Source organism: Musa acuminata, chromosome BXJ1-3 (assembly GCF_036884655.1).
Source record: "Musa acuminata AAA Group cultivar baxijiao chromosome BXJ1-3, Cavendish_Baxijiao_AAA, whole genome shotgun sequence".
In the NCBI taxonomy this organism is placed as follows: Eukaryota; Viridiplantae; Streptophyta; class Magnoliopsida; order Zingiberales; family Musaceae; genus Musa; species Musa acuminata.
In genome coordinates, this window is record NC_088329.1 from 2,950,440 (window position 1) to 2,978,365 (window position 27,926).

General features: G+C 40.6%; 5 protein-coding genes across 9 annotated transcripts; 2 read left to right on the forward strand and 3 right to left on the reverse strand.

The window, feature by feature from the left end:
* The first annotated feature begins 1,808 nt into the window (after positions 1 to 1,808).
* LOC135616843 (uncharacterized) lies at positions 1,809 to 3,319 on the forward strand. The gene has a single exon (XM_065116518.1). The coding sequence runs from the start codon at positions 2,005 to 2,007 to the stop codon at positions 3,187 to 3,189; it is 1,185 nt and encodes a 394-aa protein (XP_064972590.1). The 5' UTR covers positions 1,809 to 2,004; the 3' UTR covers positions 3,190 to 3,319.
* Positions 3,320 to 5,268: 1,949 nt separating this feature from the next.
* On the reverse strand, positions 5,269 to 6,788 carry LOC135616848 (deSI-like protein At4g17486). Its single transcript, XM_065116527.1, has 3 exons — positions 6,140 to 6,788; positions 5,754 to 6,041; positions 5,269 to 5,680 (listed from the first exon to the last, which is right to left on the reverse strand). Exons 1-3 carry the CDS (start codon positions 6,270 to 6,272, stop codon positions 5,406 to 5,408), a joined length of 696 nt encoding a protein of 231 aa, XP_064972599.1. The 5' UTR covers positions 6,273 to 6,788; the 3' UTR covers positions 5,269 to 5,405.
* A 748-nt stretch (positions 6,789 to 7,536) lies between these two features.
* On the reverse strand, positions 7,537 to 12,772 carry LOC135616854 (26S proteasome regulatory subunit 6A homolog). Of its 2 annotated transcripts, none has more exons than XM_065116539.1 (10): positions 12,553 to 12,772; positions 12,357 to 12,410; positions 11,626 to 11,733; positions 11,175 to 11,366; positions 10,784 to 10,975; positions 10,021 to 10,139; positions 9,389 to 9,476; positions 8,578 to 8,697; positions 8,284 to 8,424; positions 7,537 to 7,880 (listed from the first exon to the last, which is right to left on the reverse strand). In XM_065116539.1, the coding sequence occupies exons 1-10, from the start codon at positions 12,667 to 12,669 to the stop codon at positions 7,803 to 7,805; spliced, it is 1,209 nt and encodes a 402-aa protein (XP_064972611.1). In that variant the 5' UTR covers positions 12,670 to 12,772; the 3' UTR covers positions 7,537 to 7,802. The 2 variants fall into 2 exon arrangements, with proteins under 2 accessions (XP_064972611.1, XP_064972606.1); XM_065116534.1 differs by having other exon boundaries at positions 12,294 to 12,410.
* A 286-nt stretch (positions 12,773 to 13,058) lies between these two features.
* LOC135581853 (uncharacterized) lies at positions 13,059 to 19,966 on the forward strand. 2 transcript variants are annotated; one of them, XM_065116572.1, is made up of 5 exons: positions 13,059 to 13,331; positions 17,490 to 17,526; positions 18,417 to 18,653; positions 18,774 to 18,821; positions 19,512 to 19,966. In XM_065116572.1, exons 1-5 carry the CDS (start codon positions 13,135 to 13,137, stop codon positions 19,767 to 19,769), a joined length of 777 nt encoding a protein of 258 aa, XP_064972644.1. In that variant the 5' UTR covers positions 13,059 to 13,134; the 3' UTR covers positions 19,770 to 19,966. The 2 variants fall into 2 exon arrangements, with proteins under 2 accessions (XP_064972644.1, XP_064972637.1); XM_065116565.1 differs by lacking the exon at positions 13,059 to 13,331 and adding an exon at positions 16,214 to 16,773.
* Positions 19,967 to 19,972: 6 nt separating this feature from the next.
* Positions 19,973 to 27,233, reverse strand: LOC135616860 (uncharacterized). Of its 3 annotated transcripts, XM_065116556.1 has the most exons (12): positions 26,851 to 27,178; positions 26,681 to 26,752; positions 25,656 to 25,719; positions 24,183 to 24,667; positions 23,691 to 23,774; positions 23,321 to 23,352; positions 23,123 to 23,228; positions 22,479 to 22,567; positions 20,667 to 20,775; positions 20,421 to 20,554; positions 20,281 to 20,329; positions 19,973 to 20,210 (listed from the first exon to the last, which is right to left on the reverse strand). In XM_065116556.1, exons 4-12 carry the CDS (start codon positions 24,657 to 24,659, stop codon positions 20,133 to 20,135), a joined length of 1,158 nt encoding a protein of 385 aa, XP_064972628.1. In that variant the 5' UTR covers positions 24,660 to 24,667; positions 25,656 to 25,719; positions 26,681 to 26,752; positions 26,851 to 27,178; the 3' UTR covers positions 19,973 to 20,132. The 3 variants fall into 3 exon arrangements, 2 of the variants coding, with proteins under 2 accessions (XP_064972628.1, XP_064972622.1); XM_065116550.1 differs by having other exon boundaries at positions 24,183 to 25,719; positions 26,851 to 27,215; XR_010488519.1 differs by lacking the exons at positions 19,973 to 20,210; positions 20,281 to 20,329 and having other exon boundaries at positions 20,667 to 20,779; positions 24,183 to 25,719; positions 26,851 to 27,233.
* Between the last annotated feature and the right edge of the window lie 693 nt (positions 27,234 to 27,926).

Below are 27,926 nucleotides of genomic sequence, written 5' to 3' on the forward strand. Positions count from 1 at the left end.
TCTGTGATGTACCAACCTTTTGGATTTGGCCAATTCTTTTTCCTACAAATAAAGAAATCAATGACTGAACCATCAATCATCTATTGTATTGGTCGCAGAGTTTGGTATGTTCAACAAGAAGAAGATGAAGATGAAGAAGAAGTAGCATCTCCTAATACCTTAGGCTATTAGGAAAAAGTAGCATCTCCTCTCACATACATGTGAAACTAAATCCAAATGAAGGAGAAGATACAATCAAAACATATGATGGAATCAATTAAAAAGATTACATGCTTCAAAATCGAAATAGAAACCTTCTGATTCTAAAGCTGACCCAACCTGAACCGAAACCGAGCTACTAAAGACAGTGTGGATGGTGGAGTAGTCACTGTCGCACCCTCTGTCATGGATGGAGATCAGAGGACGTTCGCAAAAGAGATGAACGTGTGGACCCAATGACACACTCCATCGCATGGAGGAATCCAGCCATGCAACGCCGGTCATGGTGAAAAAGGTGTTCGACCTCTATCCTCAACTGGGAGGACGCAGTCATGGAAACACAAAGAGGAACGGTAATGGATGAATGCTCCCACGAAGTACTGCTCCTACCGCCACTGCTGCCTGGGAATCTGGGGATGCATGCAACAGCCAGTTCAGAGCTAGCTAGCTAGCTAGCGGATGAGGTGATGGCCATCAGCATCCGTGAAGACAACAAGCTCTGTTGGCTGTTGCTGCAAAGCTGTGGGGAGACATGGGCCCGTCGGACGTCCCACACTCACATGGTGTGCTGCTTCCCCTTCTCTCTTGGATTAGGTGGGGGGGATTTCTTCGCCCTCTGGAGCCTCCCTCCCTTCTCCTCCCAAGAGAGCTCACCGGATGCTTACCAACAAAGCGTCGTCAGCTTAATGGAGGAACCAAAAAGACCCAAACCTTCACGATGTGCCGTGTCGCCTTCCACGACGCCGACAAAGATCGCCACTGGAAGATCCGACGCGATGACACCGACAGAGGCCTATTAATTAACGCATGTTATGATGTAATGACGCTTGAATCATGACTATAGCTAAAACCCGTGAGGAAGCTACGTACATGATCCGTGAGCTGTAGAATTGTGCTGCGCCTGCAGGACGGGGTACCAGAACGCCTCCTCCCTCTCTCGTTGGCATTCTACCGAACAGATCATCGGCAACGATCTAATCCCCGTCCTCATGAGATCGTGCGACGCTTTTAGAAGACCATGTTGGTGCCGCGCCATGCTGGAAATCATTGTCCATTTCGACCTCCCCTTCTCGGACGCGGACTGCTGCCCCAATCTTTGTCTGTGGAGAGAGCGAGCGCGCGCGAGAGAGAAAGAGAGAGAGAGAGAGAATTACCGGTCACCAACTAAAGTAATGCTAAGGGGAACGATTAAACATAATAATAATAATTAATTAGCTTAATATGTATAAGAATTTACCATTACGTCAGACATTGGTTTCGCATGTTTAACACATTACAGACATTGGACTCGGTCTCGGATTCAAACATGAAATCGTGATAAGCATTCGAGCTGTGGTCGTGTAAGGCCACACACAGAGGTCAACGCCATTCCGAAGTCCAACACCCCCAATTTTGACCATTACCGTATGTCCAAACCCAAATCAAACACGCACACACCGCCAATTGGCCTCTCGATTAGTCTAATCTGAACCCACTATTGCAACTGTCACATCGACTTCGCCCCTAAACATCAATGTTATTCGCCTAATTAACATACTAATCCTCCATTAATGAAGTATTAGAATTCGATCGAGTGTTACGGTCACCCCCCCGTGGGAATGCACCGCCGCCGCTCTCGAGTTTTATATTGCGACCCCTCTCGCTCTTCTCACCTTTTCTTTTAGGAATCGAAACCCCTACCCTCTTCTCTCTCTCTCTCTCTCTCTCTCTCGATCGATATTGATCTCTGGATCGAACCCTAGATTTTTGGTTCGTGTCACGTCCGGATTGATTGGGAAATTTTAGAACCTGAGGACTAGGGAGAGGATGCCAGAAGCCGTCCCGGCGTGCTTCCGTGGCGGCGCCGCGGGAGGGCCGCCGCCGTCGACGGCGGCAGGGCCCAGCCTGACGACGTCGGTCTACGAGACACACCTCGGCCTAGCCGCCCTCAGCTGGTCCCGCACCGTCCTCGGCCTCTCCCTCCGCGCCGTCCTCCGACTGTCCGGCGACGATGAAGACGAGGAAGAGGAGGAGGAGCTTCTGCGGTTCCGCATCCGGCCGTGGCTGCTCTGGAAGCGGCGGGGGACGAGGCGGTTCCACCTCAAGGACCACCCGCGCCATCGCTGCGTGGACTTCGCTTGGGATCTCGCGCGTGCGAGCTTCCCTCCGGGAGGCGGCCCAGAGCCCGCCGCAGGGTTCTTCGTTTCCGTTTCCGTCGATGGCGAGATGCTCCTAGTCGCTGGGGATCTCGCCGACGAGGCCTACAAGAAGTCCAAAGCCCAGCGGCCCCAGACGCCCCTGCTCTCCAGCCCGGCTCTGATCTCGAGGCGGGAGCACGTGGTGTTGGACGACCACGGCGGCCGGAGATCCTACCTGACGCGGGCCCCTCTCGGCGGCCGGGACCGCGAGATCTCGATCGAGCTCGGGGCAAAGGAGAAGGGGAGGGAGGTGGCGATGTCGGTGGGGATCGACGGCGAGCGAGTCCTGCAGGTGCGGCGGCTCCGGTGGAAGTTCCGAGGGAGCGAGACGGTGGAGGTCGGTGGCGGCGTTGGTCGGATCCAGGTTTCGTGGGACCTTCACAACTGGTTCTTCCAGTCCAAGGATGACGCGACGGCTCCCCCACCCGCCGCCGGAGCGGCGGAACTAGGGCACGCCGTGTTCGTCCTCCGCTTCGAGGGGGCGGAGGAGCGGAAGCAGCAAGCCGAGGGACATTCCGGGAAGGGCATCGGCAAAGAGGAAGGGCACCTCAGGAATGCCATGTGCAAAAGTCCTGCGGCGCGGGGGTACAATGGGAAGAACAGGCACGGTAATTGGAACGATACCAGCAGCGGCGGCGTCGACAAGAGGAAGGGGAGGAAGAACAGCTTGAGGAAGACGAGCTCCTCGTCCTCCTCCACCTCATCGGTGTCGTCGGCGAGCACTTCGACGGTGCTGGAGTGGGCGAGCGCCGAGGAGGTGGAGCTGCAGCGGGCTCACGGTTTCTCGCTGCTGGTGTACGCCTGCAAGAGCTGATCCATCCATCCATCCATCCATCCATCAATCAATCATTGGGTCCATAATTATTTTATTTCCTTCCCTTTTTTTTCTTATTTTTCGTGTGCAATTTGCGGTTTGGGTTTCATTTTAAATTTGTTGGCTGAAATCTCAAACTGTCTCATCAATTCTTTTGAACATTGTATGCCTAAATAAATCCTTATATATATATATATATATATATATATATATATATATATATATATATATATATATATATATATATATATATATATATATATATATGAATGATAGGCTATGCAAGGAGAGAGAAAAGTTCCAAGACCTAAGTCATATAAGTTGTATGTGTGCAGGCAACATAGTGACCGGGTTATGTTGAGTGCATGTAGTGTTGAGTGCATGTAGCCAACATATCGTTCAACTTCATGGCATACTACATACGATGTGGACCGAGTTGAAACTTCAAACGCTGGGAAGGTTCCTGGCAACGCCATGCTCTTCCTTGGATCTCCGTATCGACAACTAAGAACCGCCGGGTGTTTGTCAATATGTTTAGCTGAATAGTGTGATGGATTGGCGGTGCCCGCGGCTTCGCTGCACTCTAACCCCATCCACCCACCCCCCGGAGGCAGACAGCCCCATCTGCGTATGAAGTTTGACCATTCTGATGGCTGAAGAAAGAGCCCACAGCTTGAGGACACACACACACACACACGCTCTCTCTCTCTCTCTCTCTCTCTCTCTCTCTCTCTCTCTCTCTCTCTCTCTCTCTCTTTCTTTCTACTGCCATGCACATTGGGGCACCTTTGTCTGTCTTCTTCTTTGCACACGCAATTGGCTCACTCTGTGCTGTCAAGCTACTGTTGGGCACAGTTGTCTGTGAGGACGACATATCAAATGGTCGAAGTCCTCTGGTTCTTTCCATTGCTGCAGCAGTGGACACGAGCTGCGGGCACTCTGCAGTCAAAAAGCCGAGAGAGGAAACGGTGTCGGAGATACTGGTCGACTCGGAACAAATGACTACAGATCCGGATTTAGATATACAAAGCTCAACATAGAGTCACAACATAGAAGCCAGAGATGTTCCCATCAATAGGGTCAAAACAATAATGGTCAAAGAAGAGGAGGGAAATCACATTACGTGCTGACCACTGTAGCATCTGATAAGGCTTTGGTCTCTCTGACTTCATTGATAAGGCCGGACTGCTTCGTACGTAACGAGTAGATAGTGGACAACTTGTCTACTTGTTTAGGATATATGCATCTCTCTCGACATACCGTCACAGTTTGAATCATCCCAAGTGGTTAGAGATGGCCACCATTTTGGACTAGATTTCCTGTCCTTCGATTTCTGGCTCTTACGAACGATGGCGCCAATTGTGCTGCGCTCCCAATTACTCTTTTCCTTTTGTTTTCTTTAGAGCAAAGAAATGGCGTCATCTTCTTCCTGCGCATCTGCAAGCAACAAGGATGACAGCATCAACTCCTTTGGAGTTCCTGCACCTGAATCATCCAACTCCTCAACAAGAACAGCATCGCTCCAAAGAAAGAAACCATGAGTCAGATGCAGGAACAAGGAGGGGGAACAGACACATCCTACGAAGAGAAGGGAAGCCTAATGCATTGAAGGTGCTCGTATATACCACCATGACTGCACACTGCTCCCCGTCCTCCCCGTAGTTCTTCATGGGTTAAGATATTATCACTACACGCAGTTCAAAAGATGACTTCAGATCTTCCGCGCACACACGAAACCCTCGTCGCAGATTACTGAGAAGGCCGTGTTAATCTCTTCGCGACCGTCCGATCACCATCATCAACCTTGGCGGCGCCGCTGCTACGACTTTGCTGTGCTGGTTCAGGCAGGGTTCAGCGTTCGAACGAGCAAAATCCGAACCGTGGCTGACGTCCTCGTAAAATCTACGACTAGATCCGCTGACGTCGAGGCAAAAGATGGGACAGGCAACAGCAGACGCACCCCGAAAAGAGAAGGCGATTACAGAGGCTTCGGAGGTGAAGCGAAGCGAGAGAAGCCTAATTAGGAAGAGGCAGATGCAGCATCTGATGGTGGCAGTTCCGAGAAGAAAGCAAAAGGGCGAAAGACAAAGGATGATCCGAAAATAATATTCCCGTCCCCAAGCAAATATCAAAAGCAAAAGGGAAAGTTTTGTGATTGTTTCGTGCTGTTCTCTGAAGGCGTTTCCTCAATTCACCGTCGGCGGCGGAGCCGGCGATTAGACGGCGAAGGTGGAGGGGAACCCTCCGACGGAAGACAAGGACGAAGAGCGCCGGAGCCTCCTGCTCCCCTCAGATCGAGAGGAAATGGTGACCACCGGTTGAGAAATGCTGCTAGGAGGACCGCTGGGAGGTGTCGCGGTGGCGGCCGGGGGGAATCTGGTGGAGCTGCTCCTCAGCATTCTCCTCTCGCCTTCTCTGCCGCCCTTCCCCTCAGCCCCCCGCTGCCTCACGGCCGTCACTCGCACCGGCAGTACGCATTTGCACAGGAGCCCTGGCGACCACCGGAACGCCTTCAAGATCGAATCTTTGGCAAAGAAATGATGCGGAAAGAGGGTGTAAAGTACCGATCTTGGCGAGGCGGTTGACCCATTTGGGGATGTGCTTGCCGGTGAGGCGGAGGCAGGCGTCGTCGCAGAAGTGGTTGCAGTTCTTGGAGATGAGGTTGTAGGTGTCACCGGTGTACTCGGCGGACATCTCCTCCACGAGCGCTCGCACCTCCCGCGGCCCCAGATCGGTGAGCCCGATGTGGATCGACTTCCGGAACGCGAACCCCGGGCACTGTCGCGGCTCGCCCTCGAAGATCCCCGTCGTCGGGTGCTCGTGCGCCCCATACGCGTACTCCACCCCGTGCACTGCCACAACACAACCCAAAACCCCATACCCTACTCACGACCTCGCCCCGAATCATCGCATCCCCCGAACAGAATGGAAGAGCAGGTCCGGATCTCACCTTGGACGCCGGAGTGGTAGACGCCGAGGCCGAGCCAGTAGGCGTATCCATTGATGGGGGTGAGATCATAGACGTTAAGGTACACAGGGACCGGCCTCGACCGCCGCTCCCGGGATGGCGCTCTGGCGAACATCGTACGGCGGCGGAGGAGTGTCACAGCTGCGACGGCGGCGGCGAGCGATCCATGGCCTCGGCCTCGATTCGGTCCCAAAAAGATGGCGCTTTGTTGTTCTTTTGACACTGACGAGGGAGTGTGAGCTGACGCCGGAGCGGAATTAAATCCACAGGGGTTTTGTCTATGTGAGCATAAGGAATAATAAATACGATGCTTTGGCGACGGTTAGTATTAGCCCGACGGTAGATTAGCATCACTAGAGAGATAGAGAGAGAGAGAGAGAGGTAAAGGTAAAAGCAACGTAGAGATGGAGGTGTGTAGTACACTGCTGCTTTTAGGAGGGGTAGGGAGGTGCGTGCTGATGCAGCTGCTTCCTTTTGGGCACCAACCAACACCGGAGAACGTCCAATGGGTTGTGCGTGTGGCTTACCGAGGAAGGGTGTTTGAGGGGAGGTGGAGTAGAGTTGAAGCTGTGACTCTGGAGATGTTTAGCTGAAGGTTATGGGGGAAGTGGATGATTGTGTGTAGGGAAGCCTTAGAGGGATTTGATGAGCATAGGCCCAAGCCATTCCTTGTATAGGGTCAGATTAGGCAAAGAACAGGTGCCTTCATCATCGCTTTTCCGGAAGACAAACTGGCTGCTGGGATGGGAGGGTAGGAAGTCTTCGGAATCATGGAGACTGATAGATTCGAGCGATGACCATACTTTGCATTCTTCAAATAGAATGTGACACTGATATGATTAAATAATTAAAATTGGTTTTCTGTGGACAAATTGGGAACTTAATCGATTACTTAAATAGTTAAATTATCAGAAAATTATTAATTGATTTATTCTTCATAGGTAGTGATGTGAATTTTAGGAAATAAACATTTCAAAATTTCTTTTTTGTGTGAGAAAATAACATAAAAATTAATTTAAATATAAAAATTAAAAATTAAAAACATTTGAGTTCTTTACTTTTTCTAAAAAATTAAAAATTTTATTTGGCGTGCTGATCTTATGAAAATTTATCATTATGTTAAGTAGATTTAATTAATTTGGCGTGCTGATTTATTTATGAAACACTTGCTTTTGTAATTCAAATCAGTTGACTTAATTATTTGATAACATGTTGAATATTGCAATCAACTTATTAATTAATTGGTTACATACATGTGTTTATTTCATTGAAATCTTAGAATTTCATGTCTAAATAAGACTGTTTATTACATGTGTTAATTAGTGTAACATTATTTTAATTAGTTTTAATGTTGTAGGTAAAGACAAGAATAATAAATATAAGAAAACAATTTCATCTTTAATTTGTGGATTATATGAAGATGCATTTACTGGGTTCTCGATGTTGAAATATTTGTTTGTAGGGCTTCCCAATTTTTGCGTGGAAAGTCCAACCTGACGTGTGTAGAAACTGGTGAACACTACTTACCTTCAAGTAATAATGTGGCTCTAATTAAGGATCATGAGCCACAACCTTGGCAAATGACAGAAAGAACGTTGAGGTTGGAAGATGAGATTTAAGGGCAGGGCATCCACGCTGCTTGGCACTAAGCATAATAATTCAAGCCGGCTTTCTTCTTGGCTTGAACTTGGATTATCCCTTCATTGAAATCTTCATGTGTCACCTGAAACAAAATATGATGTTAGTTCCCTATTGCTTTGTCACGTTAACCGTGATATTGTGAGCCATTAAACATCCAAACCTATAAGCCTTTTTCGGACAAACTGATGTCGGTGAATTGCGGCACGAGGAGGGCAACTTAATGTTGGCAAACATTAACCGACTCACATCGACAGCATAGAGCGAAGGGCATACTCAAATTCAAAGGATGTGATACCCAAACATAAAAAGAGTCGTAAACAGCAGCAACTCAAATTCAATGGATGTTGATGAACATGAAACGAAAGGCTGAGGCCAGAACACATGATTGTACTACTTGAGAGAGCAGGCATGTGAACAAGATAATTGAATGTGAGTTGGCATGAATGTAAACTAGGAGAAAACACAGGGAAGGTAGTAAACATAACCTCGGTTGCATCTTGAAGCAGAGCGAGCATTCCAGCTTCTACACAAACTGCTTTAAGCTGTGCCCCATTATAACCATCAGTTAACCTGGCCAGCTCTTCAAAGTTCACATCGGGGTGCACATTCATTTTCCTCGAGTGAATCTAAATTGCAAAGATAAAACAAGTTACAGATCAATTGTCAACATGAGAACATGCATTTCAATTATTTCTAGATTAGATGATAGAAAACCGTTTGCTTAAATTAACATGGATATCAATCCAAGCGTTTGCTCACAAAAAGGAGCAGTTCAGCACCTGCAATATCCGAGCTCTTGCATCTTCAGTGGGATGAGGGAACTCTATTTTGCGATCTAGACGTCCAGAACGCATAAGAGCAGGATCAAGAATATCAGCACGATTTGTTGCCGCTATGACCTGTCAATCGGCGAAAATCAGGTATAAAGAGAGAGAACAGAAAGAACAAATAAAAAAAAAAGAGATAATTGGATGCTACCTCTGGCCACAGACTATATTACTGTATATGTTATCAAAATCCATTACTATCTTTATTAAATTAGCAATTTATAATTGACAGATTTTGTACTATATATATATATATACATATATATATATATATATACATATATATATATATATATATATATATATACATATATATATATATATATATATGTATGTATATATATATATATACATACATATATATATATATATATATGTATATATATATATATATATATATATATGTACCATTATCATCTTAGTTCAAGCAATAGGTAAGTCACAAGAAACCAAATATTAAAATTATAAATGTTTTCATGTATGCAATTCCCTATTATGACACATGAATACATTATGGAGCAGGCAAGTGTAATCTAGGCATGCATCACAAGGCTCGATTACAACCTGCTGGCAACCAAACCAGACGATGCATTTCAAAAACTTTAAAAGCATACCAAGAGAAAAAAAAAAAAAAAAAATCTAGTAACAAACAAGCTTATTGAGCTGTAGGGAAGATTACATTTGACAGTCATCATCAAGCCAAAACTTACACGCAATTTGTACCAAAAAGGAAACATTATTACTTCGATTTAAGAACACTGACCTTTATACATTCATCACTGCTAAAACCATCAAGTTGATTAACTAATTCCAACATTGTCCGTTGCACTTCCCTGTCTCCACTTACTTCACTGCAATAGTAGAGCAAAAAAAGATTTCATTCTAGAATCCTGATGTATTAAGATATTATGGCATGACACCAATAATTGCATAAGTTCTTAATATCACTGGTTCAGATTGTTATTGTGAAAGTACAACACATTAATAAAGTACAGATTCTTGGAACCTAAGCAGCGAAATAAAAAAGGTTCAAAGAAAGCCCCTGCATGCACACACAACTAAGAGTTTGACGTGAGCAATTATTTTTCTAAAAGAGAAAGACATGTAAGCAAATATCAAAAACAACAATCCCATGACAAGTAGTCATCCCAATCACTGTCAATCATGATTACTAAATTATTAACTAATAGTTCCAAATGAATTGCTTAATTGCTTCCTTATGCTTAGTAGCTGTGGAAAATGTCAAGGGTCAACCTCGTGCTATATTATCCCCACCAATGGCAAAAAATAATAATAACATGCTTGCAACATGGTAGCATGAACAAATCTCTTATCAACCATTAGGAACAAAAACATGTATGGTCAATAGTGTAAAGAAAAAGAAAAATGCCAGACCTATCAAATCGTTTGGTCCCTATTGCATCTATCTCATCTATAAAAATTACACAGGGAGATTTCTCCTTTGCTAGCTGAAAGGCAGCACGAACAAGTTTTGCTCCTTCGCCAATATACGTCTGCAAAAATTGTTTAAACAATCACTAATTAGCTACAAACAAGCTGATACTTCTTTATAGAAGAAGCATAGGGCACAAATGTCTATTCTTGGGCATAAATTTACATGCATGCAGTGAGCTAGTTTTTAATAAGAGGGGTCTGCCAGATTTCCCCAGTAGTACCCCGGGGTGGTGCAGCCACCAACACTCTTATCTGAGTTTCTTCAATGTATATTAGATCTAACTCTGTACCTTTAAAAATTTATCCTTGTTACACGAGTAGAATTCGTAAAAGAAACTACCATAAGACAACTGAGAGCCTGAGACATTTTATACCTCATTGTTGCCTGGACATATGATACAAGTGCTACACATCAAAGTGTCTAAATGAATCCAACACAAGCCTTCAGAGAAGTAAGATGCAAAGATTTGAATGCATCACAACACGTGCTTGTAATCATGCGTGTGACAGTGTATGCAACGATTGTGAATGCATCACAATAAGCTCTATTGTGAGTTATAAGAAAGTCCAGATGTAGTGGTGATAGCACCATGAGTGAACTGTTTCAACTGTGGACTGTCCAAAAGTGCCCAGAAACATCCATAAAAATGAAACCAAAAAAAGTAAATGAATGAGGGAAAAATATTATCAAGTTATAAAGTACCTGAACTAACTGAGGACCTGCCAGCTTCAAGAAAGTTGCTTTTGTTTGTGCAGCACATGCACGTGCCATCAAAGTCTTACCAGTTCCAGGAGGTCCATAAAGAAGCACTCCTTTAGGAGGACGAATACCTAACTTCTGGAAACGGTCTTTGTGCATCAACGGCAAAACAATTGCCTCAACAAGTTCTTGGATCTAAAAATTACAAATAGAATTAATAAGTCAATATTGACAACTTGGGGAGGTTCTTGATCGCTTAACCCAGAAAACAACCTCAAAGAGGGATCCAGAAAACTGAGGTCGAAAGATGGCCCAGACTTGGAAATGAACTCATGACAGAATCAGCCTTTGGTGCCAAAAGTATTTCTATAGACATAGAAAAATATTAATATACCTGTTTTTCAAGGCCTCCTATATCATTGTAATCTTCCGTCGGCTTCTCATCAACTTCCATTGCCTTCAACTGCGAGTCATATTCAGATGGAAGTGTGTCCAAGATTATGTAGTTGTCCTTGTTGACCCCCACAAGGTCACCGAGTTTTAGCTTATCAGGGTCCACTAACCGAACAACAGGAAGAAAGATTGTCTGAAATAAAAGAAGAGACAAGATTAAGCCTCTGACAACCATTGGGATTTTAAAAGACTAAAAGCGAGCTGCAACAACATGAGCAATCGAGCAAGGTCAGAGTGAATGACAACTTAGCTTTCAACATGTCCAACCAAAACATAAGCAAAAACATCAACAGAGAAATCCATCAATGCTTGAGATCACAAAATAGAAGCGGATAAGATTAAGTTGTAAATACAAAGAGCAACGTAAATATGAGTTAGGGCTCCTAGCTTACTTCCCGTGTTGAGGTTTTTAAGACAACACATTTTTCCTTCCTTTGAGAATTGAGATCAATATCGGCCCCATCCTCCTCAGCCTCTTCTTCTGGGTTCATCTCCAAGATCTAGGCAACGAAATAAAACAAGCAATATGATCAGCATTATCTACCAGGTGAATATGCATTCAGTCCAAAAGAAAAATGAAAGTAAAAAAATATAAGCTAGAAAACAAAAAAACTATGCCTACTTGGAATCACAGACCCTCTTGGTTGAAAAATATGGACATACAAAAAGAAAAGAGAAGAAACAACAAATTCTTTCTAATTACCCAATTTTTGTCCTTTCAATTAGATTAGAGTTACATATGTTGCTTGCGTATACATAGAAATGCAAGAAAAAAAAAAAAAAAGAACAAGACCAGTTAGCCAAGATGTCAGGTGTCCTAGTTGAACATTGAAAAGTTATTTTCCAATAAATTAATAGCAATTCTAAAGTATTTTCGACGGTTAGTCACAATCATCAGTTCAGTAATTCGCCAACTTTTTTCATCTTTGTTATTGGTGCCTTCTTATGAGCTGAGATAGGGTTTCCTAGAGAAGACACATTACACATTGGCTTCACGCGCACACTGTGCAATCTAGCTAAACATCAAGGTTTTAAGACGCTAATGCATATTGGTGGCGACCTCTACGATGTTTCCCACGAGATAAGGCAGCTGTTTGTTGATCTTAATCTTCTCCTGATTCACCTTTATCTTGTCCTTCAAGGACTCCAACTCGAGATTCGACCTCTGCAACTCATCCTGCAGCCCGACGAGAAAGGATTTCAAGATCAAACAGGATCAAAACAAAAACGGAGGAAATTAAAAGGGAAAAGGGAAACCCTAAATTCGGGGAGGGAGATCGAGCAAATGGTTGTTGGCGGGGTTAGGGCTTGAGTGAGACCTTGAGGACGCGGATCTCATTGTCAAGGAGGCGAGAGGCCCGGATGATGTCCTCGGTGGTCATGGGGGAGAGCAGGTCATCGTCGAGTATGAGATCCTCCTCCATCACAGACTCCATGGATAGGGAGCATCAGATTACCAGAGCGATCGATCGATCGACCGACCGACTTCCACAGCGGAAGTGAACGGCTCCTCGCCAGACGCTCTTACTGTTATGTCTGTTTGGCAACGAACAACCTCGGAATTTATATGATTTGGGGAAAGCGGATGACGTGTAGGAAAAAGGATTTATTTGGGCTGAGCCGGACGATAGATGGCTAACCGGCCCAGCCTCGGACCAGGCGCATTAGACCGGACCATCGGACTGCCACATTTACCAATAAAATCAAGAACCGTTATGGTTTAACGACATGACTCGGTCCAATTCATTATGGGCCGGATTGAGAACCCGTTTCTTTATATGGGTCGAGGATCGGATCCGACCCTTTGATCCGAAAGGGATCCAATCCGGAATCGAGGCAAACAGCGATAACCCGTACGGTTCCCTTCTTCGCGTTGATCGCAACAAGAGCCCTCGGCCGACATGTGTGAGAACCCTAATCCGCCTCTTCGAAGGCGTCGTCTTCCCATGAAACTCCTCTCCATCTTTCTACTCCAATCCAAAGACAGCTCATTCAACTCATGCTCGATCTCCGCCGCAGAGGGACCTCCCTTCCTCCTACTATGTGGTTCTCGGTCGTGGGGCTGTATAGGTGTTCTACATCAAATTCGATTACCATGGTATGATTATGTTTAGCACAATTCTGATAAGCTGGTATCTGTGAACACTTGATGTTGTTGATGATTCTGTTTAGGAGTGAGTTCCTTCGCCTTCATTGGCAGTATACTTGAAATAAGTTCACACAATATATCTTCCTTTGTAAGCTTAATTGAAGGTGAAATTTTGCTCTCCAATGGAAATCTCATTGAGACATTTTACCAAACAACACAAAGAATGTGCCTTCCTCTTCTCTATTTTATATGTGCTTCATAAGCATGCATCTCATTTACAGGAGTTGCCATGAAAGCAACTTAAAGTGGGGTTTCCTGCATCCTTTTCAGCTTCTCTCTCTCTCTCTCTCTCTCTCTCTCTATTTCTTCCAGCATTGATCATAAGCATGTGTCAAAGTAACACTCTATTGGACTTTAGAAAGCAGGAATAGGTTAAGTGTCATGGAAACACAAGGAAACCTTGGTAAAGCAGATATGTCCACCTCAATCCAACATGTTGTGCATAGTTTCAAGTGAGAGACTGTGGAGGGTCTGACTCATCTCTGTTGGCTGAGATGCCAACATGGAGCCTGAATGGCCTGTTAGGATATGCTGGCCTTCTGCTCCCATCTTGCACAAACTTCCACAAGCATAAATGTTCATGCTCATGTTCTTTGACCAAACCCCAGTCCCATCTGCAACAAGGAGGGAGAAATTTGCAGAGAGCAGTTGATGACAACTTGGAGAACAAATATTGGATCACAGCACCAGCAGCAACTTTGCTGAAAATTTCTGTCAATCACTTTCTTTGAAGAGCACGGATATCTAACATTAGCATCCACAAGGGTTTTCACACCAGTAAAAATGCAGGCTTTCCATTGCCAAAGAATAAGGAACATGTGAAAGTGATGTGAAGATGACTTAGGGAGTGGAGATAAGTGAAGAGATGAAACTGGGCATTGCATTTTAATTAGTCATAATTTTGTATTTAGTTGAGCATTTAGTCACTGCTGGCTTTGTTATTTATGACAATATAAAACTAGTTATTGTTGATATAGTATAGATTTCATGTTAACAAGTCAACAATGTAAAATTTTAGCTTCTATTATGTACATGAGTTCAGGGAAGAACAAGATGAATGGCATCAACTTTTGTGTCACTAGAAATCTCTCCTTTTCTTCAATCAGTGGTTTGCTAAACTGCATGCTGTTGATGTGTGTTGTGGAAAACTGATGGAACTTGGCAATCACCAGTAGAAAAGAGAAACCATGAGGGCTTACTACCTTTCTCCATTTGACCATAGAAAACCATGGGCTTGGTTACCTGTAGAAGAAGGAAACCATGCATCACAATTAGAAAGTCATGCACACCTAATCATAAATCATACTTCAAACTGAAGAATCACATGTACTGTATTGATTGAGACATGAGACTTGTATTGGTTCATTTGGAACACATCAAATATGTATCAACTAATTTTCTCTGTTTAGATTATTCACTTGCTTTTCACAAGCCATCTGACTTTTTGGCATCATGAACATTTTTAAGCTGATAAAAATAGTTCATCAATTTTGTATAGCAATAGACAGCATGTCTTAGTATTTAAATAAAAGTACTTAATATTCCAAATATACTGAATGGACTCTTTTTCCTGTCATATGCATGACCTATTCATTGTACTATGTCATATTAAAAAGATACTTAACCTATTCATTGTACTATGTCATATTAGATATTTTTGAGATGCCATATGTAATAGGTAATAAGATTTTTTTTTTCTATATTGATTTATCAATGATAGTTTGTTTCAAGATATATTTCTTATATGTTTGTTTATCCAAGAAATGTTTTTTTTCTTGTTGGTGACAAAATCCAAAGACTCTTTCAAAAGCCACTACCATAAGATTTTCCATTCCCATTTTAATTTATTATTATTATTATTCTTATTTTCCAATCACTTGGTTCCCATCCATGAAAGAGACACATACCAAACTCAATAGTTTAGTCCAATCCGACTAATTCATATAGCTAAATTGGATTATTTCATCAGAAATCATGCATGAGTTGTATTAGAAATCATGTTATCATATTTATTTAACATATATAATGATAGTAAGGAGAGCCGAGTCGGATATGACTACCATCGAATGGCGTCATCAAAGGTTTGCCCACAGCTCCCTTTGACCCCAATACAATCCCTCAATTATCTTATTCGCTTTCCCCTTCTCCGATTCATTCCCTGTTAATTAATGAGATAATTCTTAGTATTGTTATTATTATTATTATTATTTTACTCGTGAAGTGTCCCCTATTTTCAAGTTCTTTTTCTTTGCCCAATGCTTGAATTATTTTTTTCTCATACTTTTCCTTTATCGATGGAATAAATCGATCTAATTATAATATTTTTAAACTGTATAATGTAATTTAACATAGCGTTGGTTGACAAATTTATTAAAATATTATGTTTATATTATAATATTTTTATTTTTATAATATTATGAAAACAACATAATATAATATAAAAATATTGTAATTGTGTTTTATTTACTATTAAAAATTATTATAATATAGTATAAACATATTATAACTGGATTGGTTTCATGGATCGACAAGAAAAAAAGAAGAAAAAAGGGGGGGACAGAAAAGAGACAGGTGATTTAGGATATTTTAGATATTAAAAGAAAAAGACATTGTTTGAATATTCTAAAGATAAGGGATGTTTATCGGGAAAAAAAAATCCAATATATTTTCTGTGTTGTACAAAGCTTCAGTTTCTTTGGCCAATTTTTTTTAAATCGAAAAATTTATTATTTTTTAAATAGATATAATATTATTATTTATCAAAGATATGATTTTATAACTATATATATATATATATATATATATATATATATATATATTAATATTACTAAACCAAGAAGATGGAGATGTAAAATGCGAAGGATGATTTAGGGGACATGAACAACAGTATCACCATAAGAAGAACGTAATAAGAAGGAAGCGAAGAGGGAATTAGAGGAGGAGGTCGGGAGATAAAGAACAGAAGACGGAAGAAGAGAAGAGCGAATATAGTGGTTTCTACTGGAACTTGTGTTGTGTTTGGGTGAAAGGTGCGATCTTTGGGTGAAAGGTGGGATCTTTTGGGGCATTCGGGAGGAGGCGGAGAGATGGGGAACGTGACGTCGTCGGTGGCGGCACGGTTCGCGTTCTTCCCGCCGGAGCCTGCGACGTACGAGGTGTTCCGGGAGAGGGGAGGGGAGGGGCGGCTCTGCCTGTCGGGGCTGCCGCCGGAGAATAACGTGGAGGTGCACCTGGTGGAGACCAGGGCCGGGAACCGGGTGGTGGCCACCTTCTGGCGTCACCCCAACGCCCGCTTCACCCTCCTCTACTCCCATGGCAACGCCGCCGACCTCGGCCAGATGTTCGACCTCTTCCTCCGGCTCCGTGCCCACCTCCGTGTCAACATCATGAGGTACAGCAGACAACATCAAGCTCCTCCGATTCCCGTTTCCTCTATCTTCCCCTGTTATCTCTGTCTCCCGTTTTCTTCCCTCCTTTTTGGATCAAAAAATGGTTTCTTTTGGACCAGCTAAGTGTTTGTATTTAGTTCTGTAGGTGAATGCTATATATGGGGTAAAAATCTTGTGTGGTTTTGGTTATAGATTGGGAACTTTGAGATTTTAAGAGAAGAACAAAGGCAATTATGATGTTGCAGCACTAGGTTTCAAAGAGGGAATTCATGGTTCTGCTTTGCTATTCTTTGCTTTGTTTTGTGGGTTGCTTCACAAGATGACTTCTTGCATCCATAGATTCTATGTGTGCTTTTCTATGTGTATTAACGTGGCATCCTCACATGTTATATCAAGCTTTATATAACACAGAAAAACAAGCTTTATCCAAAACGAGTCAATGTATGCAACCTTATCTCGACAAGCAGAGAGGCTATTTCGCACCATATAATGCAACCTTATAGTGGTGCAAAGCTCATCCTTTTGACAAACTGATTCACCTTTTGATGTGTAACCCATCTACTTAATTTTAGTTGGATATGTATTAGATGCATGTATTTGAAGGAAATTGCTTTTTTTGCTTTCCTTGTTATTTATTTCAGTAGCCTAAGAGAACTATGAATATTTTCTTTTTAATGAAAAAAATGCATTCAGAACTAATTGTTTCTCGTTTCTACAGTTATGACTACTCAGGTTACGGAGGATCTACGGGGAAGGTAAACATTCGTAAATGAACAAGCAATTGAATCTTGGTTTCTTCCATTGGCATTATGACAATAAGAATTATGTGTTCTGTGTGAGAATTAAGCTAACCGATCGAATTAAACTAATGATAGGTAGGGCATGCAGTAACAATTACCACACTGTATGCTTTTTAATGGAAGATTTCTCTTCGAGGCAGTGCCCACCTGGCACGGAGGAAGCAAGAGAGTCTCTGGTCATTTAATTAATTAGCTATAGCAATTCAAGAAATGAAAATTATATTCAAAATTTTTAGGGGTGAATCATCCTTTTTTATAAAGCTGATGTGTGTGGCCTGTAAATCTCAGTGGTGAATCGCTCCTGCCAGATAGCAGTGCCATTCGGCAAAGTTTGCTCTTCCTACATAATGCTTAGAAACAATTGTATTGTCTGAATACGCAGCAATGTGTTATCGCATTGCCACCAAAGTTTGCCCTTCCTACATAATGCTTAGAAACAATTGTACTGTTTGAATAAGCAATTTGTGTTATCGCATTGCCACCGAATCATAGCTGAGTTAATGAAGGTTTCATGTGTTCTTGGAATTCACATGAATTCAGTAATTTGGGAAAAAGGATCCCTAAATACTATGATAAATCTGCTATAGCCAATGACAGTGAAGGGGATATGTTGGTTGTCTAACTTTATTATATGAACTGTTCTGGAATCACAATCTAACTCCACTACATGCTTCTCAAGATCTTTGCAATAAAGATGTTGACAGAAACAGCTATAGATACTTTTATGGGTAATAAAAGATACTGTCAACAAAGAAAAATTTATTACCAGAAAACAGTCATTCTATTATGATTTTCATGTCTGATGGTATATTGTTTTCCTTGTTACCTTTCATATATTCCAAAAGCCATCTGAGTTCAATACATACTACGACATAGAAGCTGTGCATGATTGCTTGAAGAAAGAGTATGGGATAAGGCAAGAGGATCTCATTCTGTATGGCCAATCTGTCGGTAGTGGACCAACATTACACTTGGCTACGCAATTACAAGGTCTGAGAGGTGTTGTCCTCCATGGTGCAATTCTTTCGGGCATACGCGTCTTATATCCTGTAAAAGTGACATTCTGGTTTGATATATTTAAAGTAAGTACCCTTTTTTTTTTCTTTGTTTCATTTATTTGTATTCATGTTCTTACTAGTTCTTTTCCTGCATTCTTTGAATTTTTTGATTAATTATGTGAAATTTGGGTTTTTTTTTGGCAGAACATCAACAAAATCCAACAAGTTGACTGCCCGGTTCTTGTTATACATGTAAGCCTTCTTCATCAGCCACTTCTAATTTGCCAATTTCTTGTATCATATGAGCAGTGATGTACTGCAATGTTCATTTTGCATGTTGCGGAATTTAAATTAGAGAGCAGAAGAATCAGCTTGCTTACTGTGTGACTTACAGATTATGAAAGCAATTAAGTATGTCTAACTCTTGAGTGCTTTGCCATCTTAATCCAACCTATGGGTCCTCATCATCTTCCGAGCATTTTGTCATCCATATGCAGTCCAGCTTTACGGCACAAGACAATATAATTAGGTTCAACAGAAGATTTATGGGACACTATCGTTCTGAGATCAACCAGTAAACACGGTTTGCATGAATAGCCTTTCGGGATTAGGGAAGAGAGAGACCAAAATACTTATTGCTTATCTATCGGTTGTCTTCTCAGGGGCATGCCATGTAACATGCTGCTAGATTTCTTCCATGCTAATATGCATTATGTTGCTTAGGTTTATGCAGCCATTTGAAACTTTTCGTGGTTAGAATTAGTCTGGAGTATTATTATTTAACTAAAAAAAAATACATAAAGATTGGCTAAAACAAAACTTGATTCCATATTTGATTCAAACACACATTGTTCTGATACCAACATTCTGTGCTCTGCTTTCATTATTCCAAGCATTTCGATTGCTCGATGTGTTCTTCGAAAGAGAATTTTTTGTTTGCAGGGAACTGCCGATGGTATCGTGGAGTGGACTCATGGAAAGCGTTTGTGGGAGCTATCGAAAGAAAAGTATGATCCATTGTGGATCAAAGGTGGTGGTCACTGCAACTTAGAAGCATATCCTGAATACATCAGGCACCTGAGAAAGTTCATTAGTGCCATGGAGAAACTCCCTCTTGTGAGACAGGCAAAACAGAGCAGTGTGCCAACATCAACCATCACAGAATCAAAACACAAGTGTTTGAGATTTGGCAAGAGGTAGCTGTTCAAACAAGTGTCTGTTGGCTTCCTCTATAGGGGACAAACACCAGGGAGAAGGTATATTGTTTTCCCAGTAAAATCTAACATTTGTTTAGGAGAGCTTGTAGCAACCCATGCAATAAATATTTGTATGATTTCCCAGATTGATGGTTTATGTAAACAGTTATATAATCTCAATGTTGATATCATCTCTACAAAGTAATCGAGGACAAGTAAATTTTTATTTATGAACAACAACTGGCAAAAAGCTAACAAAATGCAGAGATGCGAATGTTTACAGATGCCACCATGACTCAAATGACTCGTCTTGAGATCGAGAACATTTCTTGACTATGAACAAGAAATCCAATGTCTTGGGACCAATTCATATAGCCCCTCTTCCACGGTGGCGAATCATGGTTTTAAGAGCTATCCTACCCGAGGAGTCAATGAAGTAGGATTCCTGCCATGAACAAAGAAATTATTCAACAGACCGTATCAGCATTGAATCCATCAGAGATTACTGTACTCACCATCTCCAGTGGACTAACTCTGTGTAATAAGAAACCATTGTGCAGTTCACTGAGGAACAGAAGAAGACAATGGAAGAGTCAAACAGCTGCTGCTAAAATATGGACTGATGGCAGACCATAAACCAAGAATACAAACTTGCCTGAGAACATCTGGATTCACATTTATTGATAAAGCTCTGTTTAATTTGTCTGCAGGACCTGGGTTCCCCATGTACGCGATGCCTTCATCGTGGTAAAAGTAACCGGCACAGCCCTGCTTGCTCAGGTAGGCATCCTTTGGTTTTTTTTTGGTGTTTTTTGTAGGCGGTACAAGAATATGTAGGATCAGCTATAATGATAATTAGAGTTCAAAAAACCAATTGAATTAAGTTACAGGTTCAGCTCACCACTCCAAATTCCAAAAAGACATTGTGTAGAGGCTTGTTAAACTTTATGGTTCTTGTTGCTTCCTTCTCATCACAAATTGTCATCGGATCAAACCCGACGACAATGAGCCTGGCTTTAAAAAAGAAAACAATGTTATCCATATGAAGAACAAATTTTACAGCATATAGTTATGAAAGTGCAGATTGCCAAATTCATTAATTACAGAATAATAAATATTTAAAACTATTTTATGGTATTTTATGAATTTCATCATAGAGACAGGAACAGATACTTGGATATGAACATCTTGAAGATAGCAACACTTGTCATGGCACACTACTAAAATACAAATTTCAAACTATAGGATCCATTTTATCTGTGCTAGACTACATTTCTTCTCTAAGTCTGTTTTGTTTATTGACTGAGTCATCATCAAACAGAAATAATTCATCATGAACCGGAGGAAGTTTTTTTGGATCTAATTAAAATACATATGGACCCTGTCAAAGAAATTTACAAAATCATGACTGCTTTTAGTATGACATGTCAAAGTAAGGGTCTCATTTACACCTACAATGAGATATATATACTCTTTATCCCGTATAATGCCACAAAAATAAAACTGTGTTAAAAGTTTAATATGATAGTATTAGTTTTTTTTTAAAATGATGACAATAACAACAAACAAAAGAAAAAATCAGGTAGCCATAAAAATATCAAAATAAAATGAGAATTTTAGCAGTTCTTCTTGAACAAAAGTCTTGCATGTAAGTCTGTACGGTTTTATTATGTAGATATGGAGATCTTTTAGTAGCTTTAAACCAACAAACATGTGTTTCAGTAAGGTAGATACAAATTCCAGGAAGTTGGTAATTTAATGCATGAGCTGCTGTATTCTAGATTAGTCGTTAAGTCACCACTATCATTCTGATATCTACCATGTACTTTACCCCTTTTGCTAATGCGAAAAGAAACAAAAAAGTTGCACTCAAGTGAAGGAGACACCATAGGCTTCTTCCACCACCAGTTATGCTCTGAATGCCAATTTAGAGACAGCTGCACCCACCTGAAGCTTTAGGAAAATTAATCATGTGATCCAGAAATGCCCTTGAAGCCAGAATTTGCTGGATGCATATACCTTTGAAGCTAATGTTTTATTGGTGGCATGTTCATTATTTACTAACATTTGCACCAATCTAGATGAAGTACCAATTCATAAGCATCATGACTTACTAATTGCCACTATTCATGTGCTCGATGATTCAAGTAGTATTGTGTCCATTCTCATATCATCGACTACCTAGATAGTGTTTCTCTTTTATACTTCTACATGCATCTGAACTAAGTTCTTTACCTTGACATGGAAAAACTATGTAAAACAGAAGTCAACGTAATGTCTAATGAACACATTGCATATGATATAATACTTCTACATGCATCCAAACTAAGTTCATTACCTTGACATCGAAAAACTATGTAAAACCGATGTCAACATAATGTCTAATGAACACATTGCATGTAATACAATACTCAAGAATGTTTTTCTGTAGTTTATTTACTCTGTTAGGTCATATCTATAGACCACTTTTTGAAAACTAGTCAGTGGATATAACAGAACAAAAAATTGGTACAACTGAATCATAAGAACAAAAACCATGTACCTTGGTTGAACTTAAAATGATCTTAGGAGAAAAAGAAATAGATTGAAGCAGAAACAAGATATAAAACAAGAAACAGATTAGTCTGATGATTTTACATGAGATCTCACTACAAAATAGAAGACAGCAAAGTGGAAATAACACAAACAAAAAAACTGATAATATGTAATATACCAGGTACTGTTCGATGTTGCTAACATCCTCCGCATCCAATGCAAGTTGTTAGTTCCATTTTTGTTTAGTTGCTCTTCATAAGAAAGGTCCTTGTAATAATATCAAGTCAAATGAACTGTGAGAACACTTTTACCACATAGCGTGTATAAAAGGAAACAAAGAAGCTAGAGTATAATATAGCAGTACATGTGTAAACGATAATCAACTGCATCTATATTCCATTTTGCCAAATGGCCAAATTCATGACAATTCCCATCAATATCCTGCACTTCTATCAGTTATTCATACACTAATTTCAGAATATTACCGAAAAATATGGGACCGAAAACTGTAAAACCTTTTCTTCTCTATTAACTCTTCCTGAACATGGAGTGCATGCTTTTTTTGCAGCAACTTAATCTACTAAGAAAGCTAACAACTAATGTGCCAACAAAGCAGCCGATGCAGACCTAATCACCCAATGGCGATATATATTCCTGTGTTGCTTAGATGAAAACATGAAAAGTCTGCAAACACAAAATCTCAACCTTCCAAAATTAACAAGTCACCTATTGAAGATGAGTAAGAACAGCTTGAAACTGCACTAAGTCCTTGGAATGTGAAATGATCAGAAGTGGCATATGGGTAATCTGTAGTAGCTATACCTGCAAAGACCCTGTACCAATGATGTCTAGTGTTTGCTCATATGGTAACCTGATTCTCTTCAAGAAGCTTCCCATCATTTGTCCACCAGAAGCAGCTGTTGTATACCTATACGTAGAAACATACACAAGCATGACAAATTAGTACTGAGAAGTGGACGATAACGATCAAAATGACAATTTCAAGGAGAAAATGAGGACCAGGGAATCTCCCGTGGAAAATGCAAAGTGGCCTGCAAATACGAAAACCAAGTCATATGACAAAAGGGCAACAACAATGAAAAATCATACTTTTTACTAGGTTCGTTGTACCATACCGTACCGACATTTCGACCCGAGCTCGATACACCCTGATGTACCGAATATTTTTTTTTTTTTTCATACTGTAACAGTGCTACAGTATAGTGCTATAGCACTGTAGCAATATTATAGTATAATACTGTAGCAGTACTATATACTGTAGCACTGTACTGGTACGATGACATGTCGGATTGGTACGTTTCGGTACGGCAGACCTTGCTTTTTAGAAGATTACCAAATGAAATTTCCATCTTTACGTTATTGGCATTACATTCTGCAAGAGTGGATCACGGTCCCCAAGTTCCGCAATGTTCACCACAAAGCTTGCTCTGTAGGTTTTTGCTACCTTCTCCATCTTCACCATTGATAAAAATGCACAAATGATTAATCAAATGCACCGAAATAAGAACTGAAAAAGAATGATTGATCTCAACAAATTATGTGGCATTTGAAACGAACAAATAGCAAAAAAATATTCACCTATAAATTTTTCCTTAGCATCCACGTGTGACATCGAAAGAAAAAAGATGTCAGAGGAAAATTCAGCGTGACAGCGTTAAACTGCCCATCTTTCTCTGTGTTCATCTCATGTTCTTGAAAATTCATGATTTCTAGATGCAAGAACCATAATCCGTTCGCATAAAAATCAGTGAGAATCGGTATACTAAGCGGCAGACAAAGATCATCTAAATCAAAGAAACCAACGACCCAAAAAAAGGAAATCCAAACTTTTTTTTCTCGTCTTGCAAACCAGAGAGTCCACCTGTTCGAGGAGCTGCGATTGTTCTCGCGGCGTCCTCACGCCGCCCCTCACGCTCATGAAGTAGAGATCCGCCGGCTTCCCACCGAGCCGGGCGCCGCCGGGGGAGGAAGCGGGGGGCGGCTGGGGGGTCCCAATGTGGAAGGCGGCGTAGAGGGCGAGGCAGAGGGCGACCTGGATCACGAGGGTGCGCCGGTACGAGGGCTTCTCCGCGGTGAGGTAACCGCCCTCCATAAGACCAGTGAGACAAAGGGACGGACCTCTCCCTCCCTCGTCGTGACCGCCACCGCCGTGATCGAGGCTTAGAGGCAGGCAATTAGCAGTAGCAGATGCAAAGCGACGTCTGAATTGGCTCTTTATATCGCCTCTCGCAACAGTTGTCAGAAGGGATAACCAGAAACATGAAAGATGACTACTACTGTTACATATGCCATACCATTTAGTAAAATTACATTCATATCCTCTGTCTTCTCTTCTCATCCACCAACCTAAGTTGGAGGAAGATGAAGTGATTTTAATATGGGATGAATTCAAAAATATTTTTTGACATGAGCTAGCCCCAGAAAATTTATCAAAGTATAATTTTGACAACCCAATAAAAATAATAAAATAAAAAAATAAAAACAACAAGAACACCATATTTACATGATTCGATCAATTGACCTACATCTACGGATGAAAATGTTCCTAGACCATAAAACACCCGAATCTATTAAACAAAAAAAATCTAAATTATAAGCTCAAACTATTTAACATGGACTTAAACTCAAAATAAATACTTAGGTTTTTCTTATAGTGCGTCTGACTTCAAAACCTAGACCCTTATTTATAATTCCAATAGGAGATAATAAACCTGATTTTCCCGATGTGGAACGAAACTCGCCAAACTAACATATATAACTAAGAATATTCTCAAAATGGAGTAAGCTTCAACCAAATCCAAAGCCCAATTTAATCTAATAATTCTTGAATTTGCTGAGTTTGTCTCATTCTGCATTTTTAACCAGATGAATTTTCATGCTATGAAGGGACATTTTTAACAGAGCACATCTCAAAGTGTAAAAGAGAAAATTAAAGATTTATGTGAGGCAATTTGAAAGTTTCCAACGTGAATCCACAGGTACTGTGTTCCTCTTGTCACCTTGTCATCATTGGGATCAACATGAATCCACAGGTACTGTGTTCCTCTGAGACAAAAGTCATTGATGACAGAGGAAGCCCACAAAGGCACATGAATGACTGCTATGACAGAACAGCCTGCCGTGGATTATTAGAATTAGCATCTACCTATCCAAAGAGCCGCCAAAAGCCACTGTAAATTCTATGAGGCAGCATCCCTAGAACAAGCTATGATTACAAACACACAAATCTATATATATATATATATATAGACTCTTCAACATGCTTTTTCTATATTATTTAGCCATGAAAAGATGGTGAACTGGCTAATTGATCTACAGAAATCTCTCGAATTACCTGATTACTTTGCAGGCAAAGTGACTTCGGAAGTGGAGCAGGCAAAAAGAGGACAGCTCCTTCCCTGTAAAACAAATAAATAAATATTAATTCATCATAAGATATATCTGAAAAATACTCTTGAGATGATTTTTCTAAAAAATACCTTTAATTTAAAAAAACACTCAAATACCAATTATAATATTTTAATCACTATAATAAAAATACTGTATAAATTATTGAAAATATTATAAATGATCTAAATAGATTTTTAATCTCAACTAAACTAATTACAAGCTTAAAAATATGATATTAGACTGATATATGAACAATGACAATCAACACCATAATAATTAAAAATATTTAAAAATTTTGATAAAAAACTTTTGAGAGATATTTTAGATATTTTAAATAAAAAAATAAAATATCTTTTAAAAAACATGAATATTTTTTAAGAAAATTGTCCAGAGATTTAGATGTCTCATTTAACAATATAAAACATTTACCAGCATAACAAAAGTAGCTCACACAGCTACCATGTTACCATGTCCGGATGTCTGTGCTACATTGTTTAGCTATCTTAAATGTGGCTTTGTTCCTTTTGTTCTGTGTCACGGGCCCATGGCATGGCAGGTAACTATGTTTGGATACTTATGTTCATATCATGATTACAGATAATGTCTGTCCCTTCTCTTTCAGACAACAACTCTCCTACTTGATTTCATATATTCTCCACATGAAGTGTATAATTGCCTTCAGAAATGGGTGAGCTACATGCAAGTTAAAATGGCAGGACCAAGTAAAGAGATGTCATGCCAAGGCTTCCAACAATTCCCCCAAACATCACCAATCAATGTCTTACTTCCCAACACGGATCAAACTCTTTATCAGTCATTTTCTGTGTATTCAGATTGGACTCCTTAACAATTAATGCAAGAGTATCAAGTTTCTCTTGTGGTCATCAGTAGTCATATAGTCTGACAATTATCTAGTATTATGCCAGAAAAACAAATTTCATTAAAAGCTAGGAAGGAGAAAGCATGTACCTGGAGATCAAAGATGGAGGACTTCTCTACTCCACCCCTGAAACCGATGATTACAAATATTTATGCACCTTCCTGGATGTCAAAAAAATACAAGTATATTAACAGGATAATGATCGAGGTTAGACTTACGGTCAACAAAAATCTAGAAAAGAAATGATTAATTTCCATACCATCAAGTCCAGAAGCGAAAAATTGGAGAGAGACAAAACCTTCCTTCTCAGCCACCTACTTTCATGACTTCTGGAAGATGACCATGGCAGCATGGTGGGATACTGATGGATGATACAGACTAGGCCTGCAAGTATTTCATTCACTAGGAGGGAATTTAAAACCTGGAAGACACAAATGCGTAATCTTCATGTTCTCCATCCTCACTGTATGGCTTTGACAAGAAGCACCTTGTAGCTTGACCACAACCACAAGTCCTTTTCCCAGTAGAACTGGCACTGCGGTAGGCATCAGTCTCCTTTCTCATTTGCCTGTCTACCTAGCATGTGGTCCTGAAATGTTTGTTCTTGCTAGACCTTCCATGGCAATATCACATCTCAGAGATACCATTTCTGCATGATGGAAGGCAGGTCCTAGTTGTTCCTAGAGAATAAAACAATACAATTAATCAAATGCATAATAAAAGGCATATGAGACTCCCGTCCATCTAAGAAAAATTAATGTATGTAATTTTTATCTATATAGAGAACATATATCCGTGAAATCCTGATTTTCCAAATCGCAAAAAAAACAACCTTACAGTCATACTAAGATCGATCCTCAAATCAAGATATAGTTACTCCATTTGATCATGTCACAATATAATGCATGGATTTAGGCCCAGAAGAAGCTCAAAATTAAAAATGGAAACACGCTTCTCACCATACAGGGACCAGAGTAGATCAAAATCAGAAAAAAAGCAGAACAGAATCACGATGGAAGAACTAAAAATCCATGAACTTGAAACAAAAAATAATGATATGGACAATTATAATTTCCACCTGACGACTAAACGACTCAAGATTCGAATTAAAGATTATTCTCTTTCAGCAGGTAACACAGGAATCCAGTCATCATCCTTTTTCTCCTTGATCTCTATCTATTTCTCTCTTCTTCAATCTTTCTAGAGATTATCTTGCTCTATTGTCAGCTACTTTTTCCTCATAACTGCAAGTGTTTTGCTGCTGCACTCTCATTGCAGCAACCCAGAATAGTTTTCAAACAGCTCAAATTGTCCTAATCTACTTCCATCCCTTCA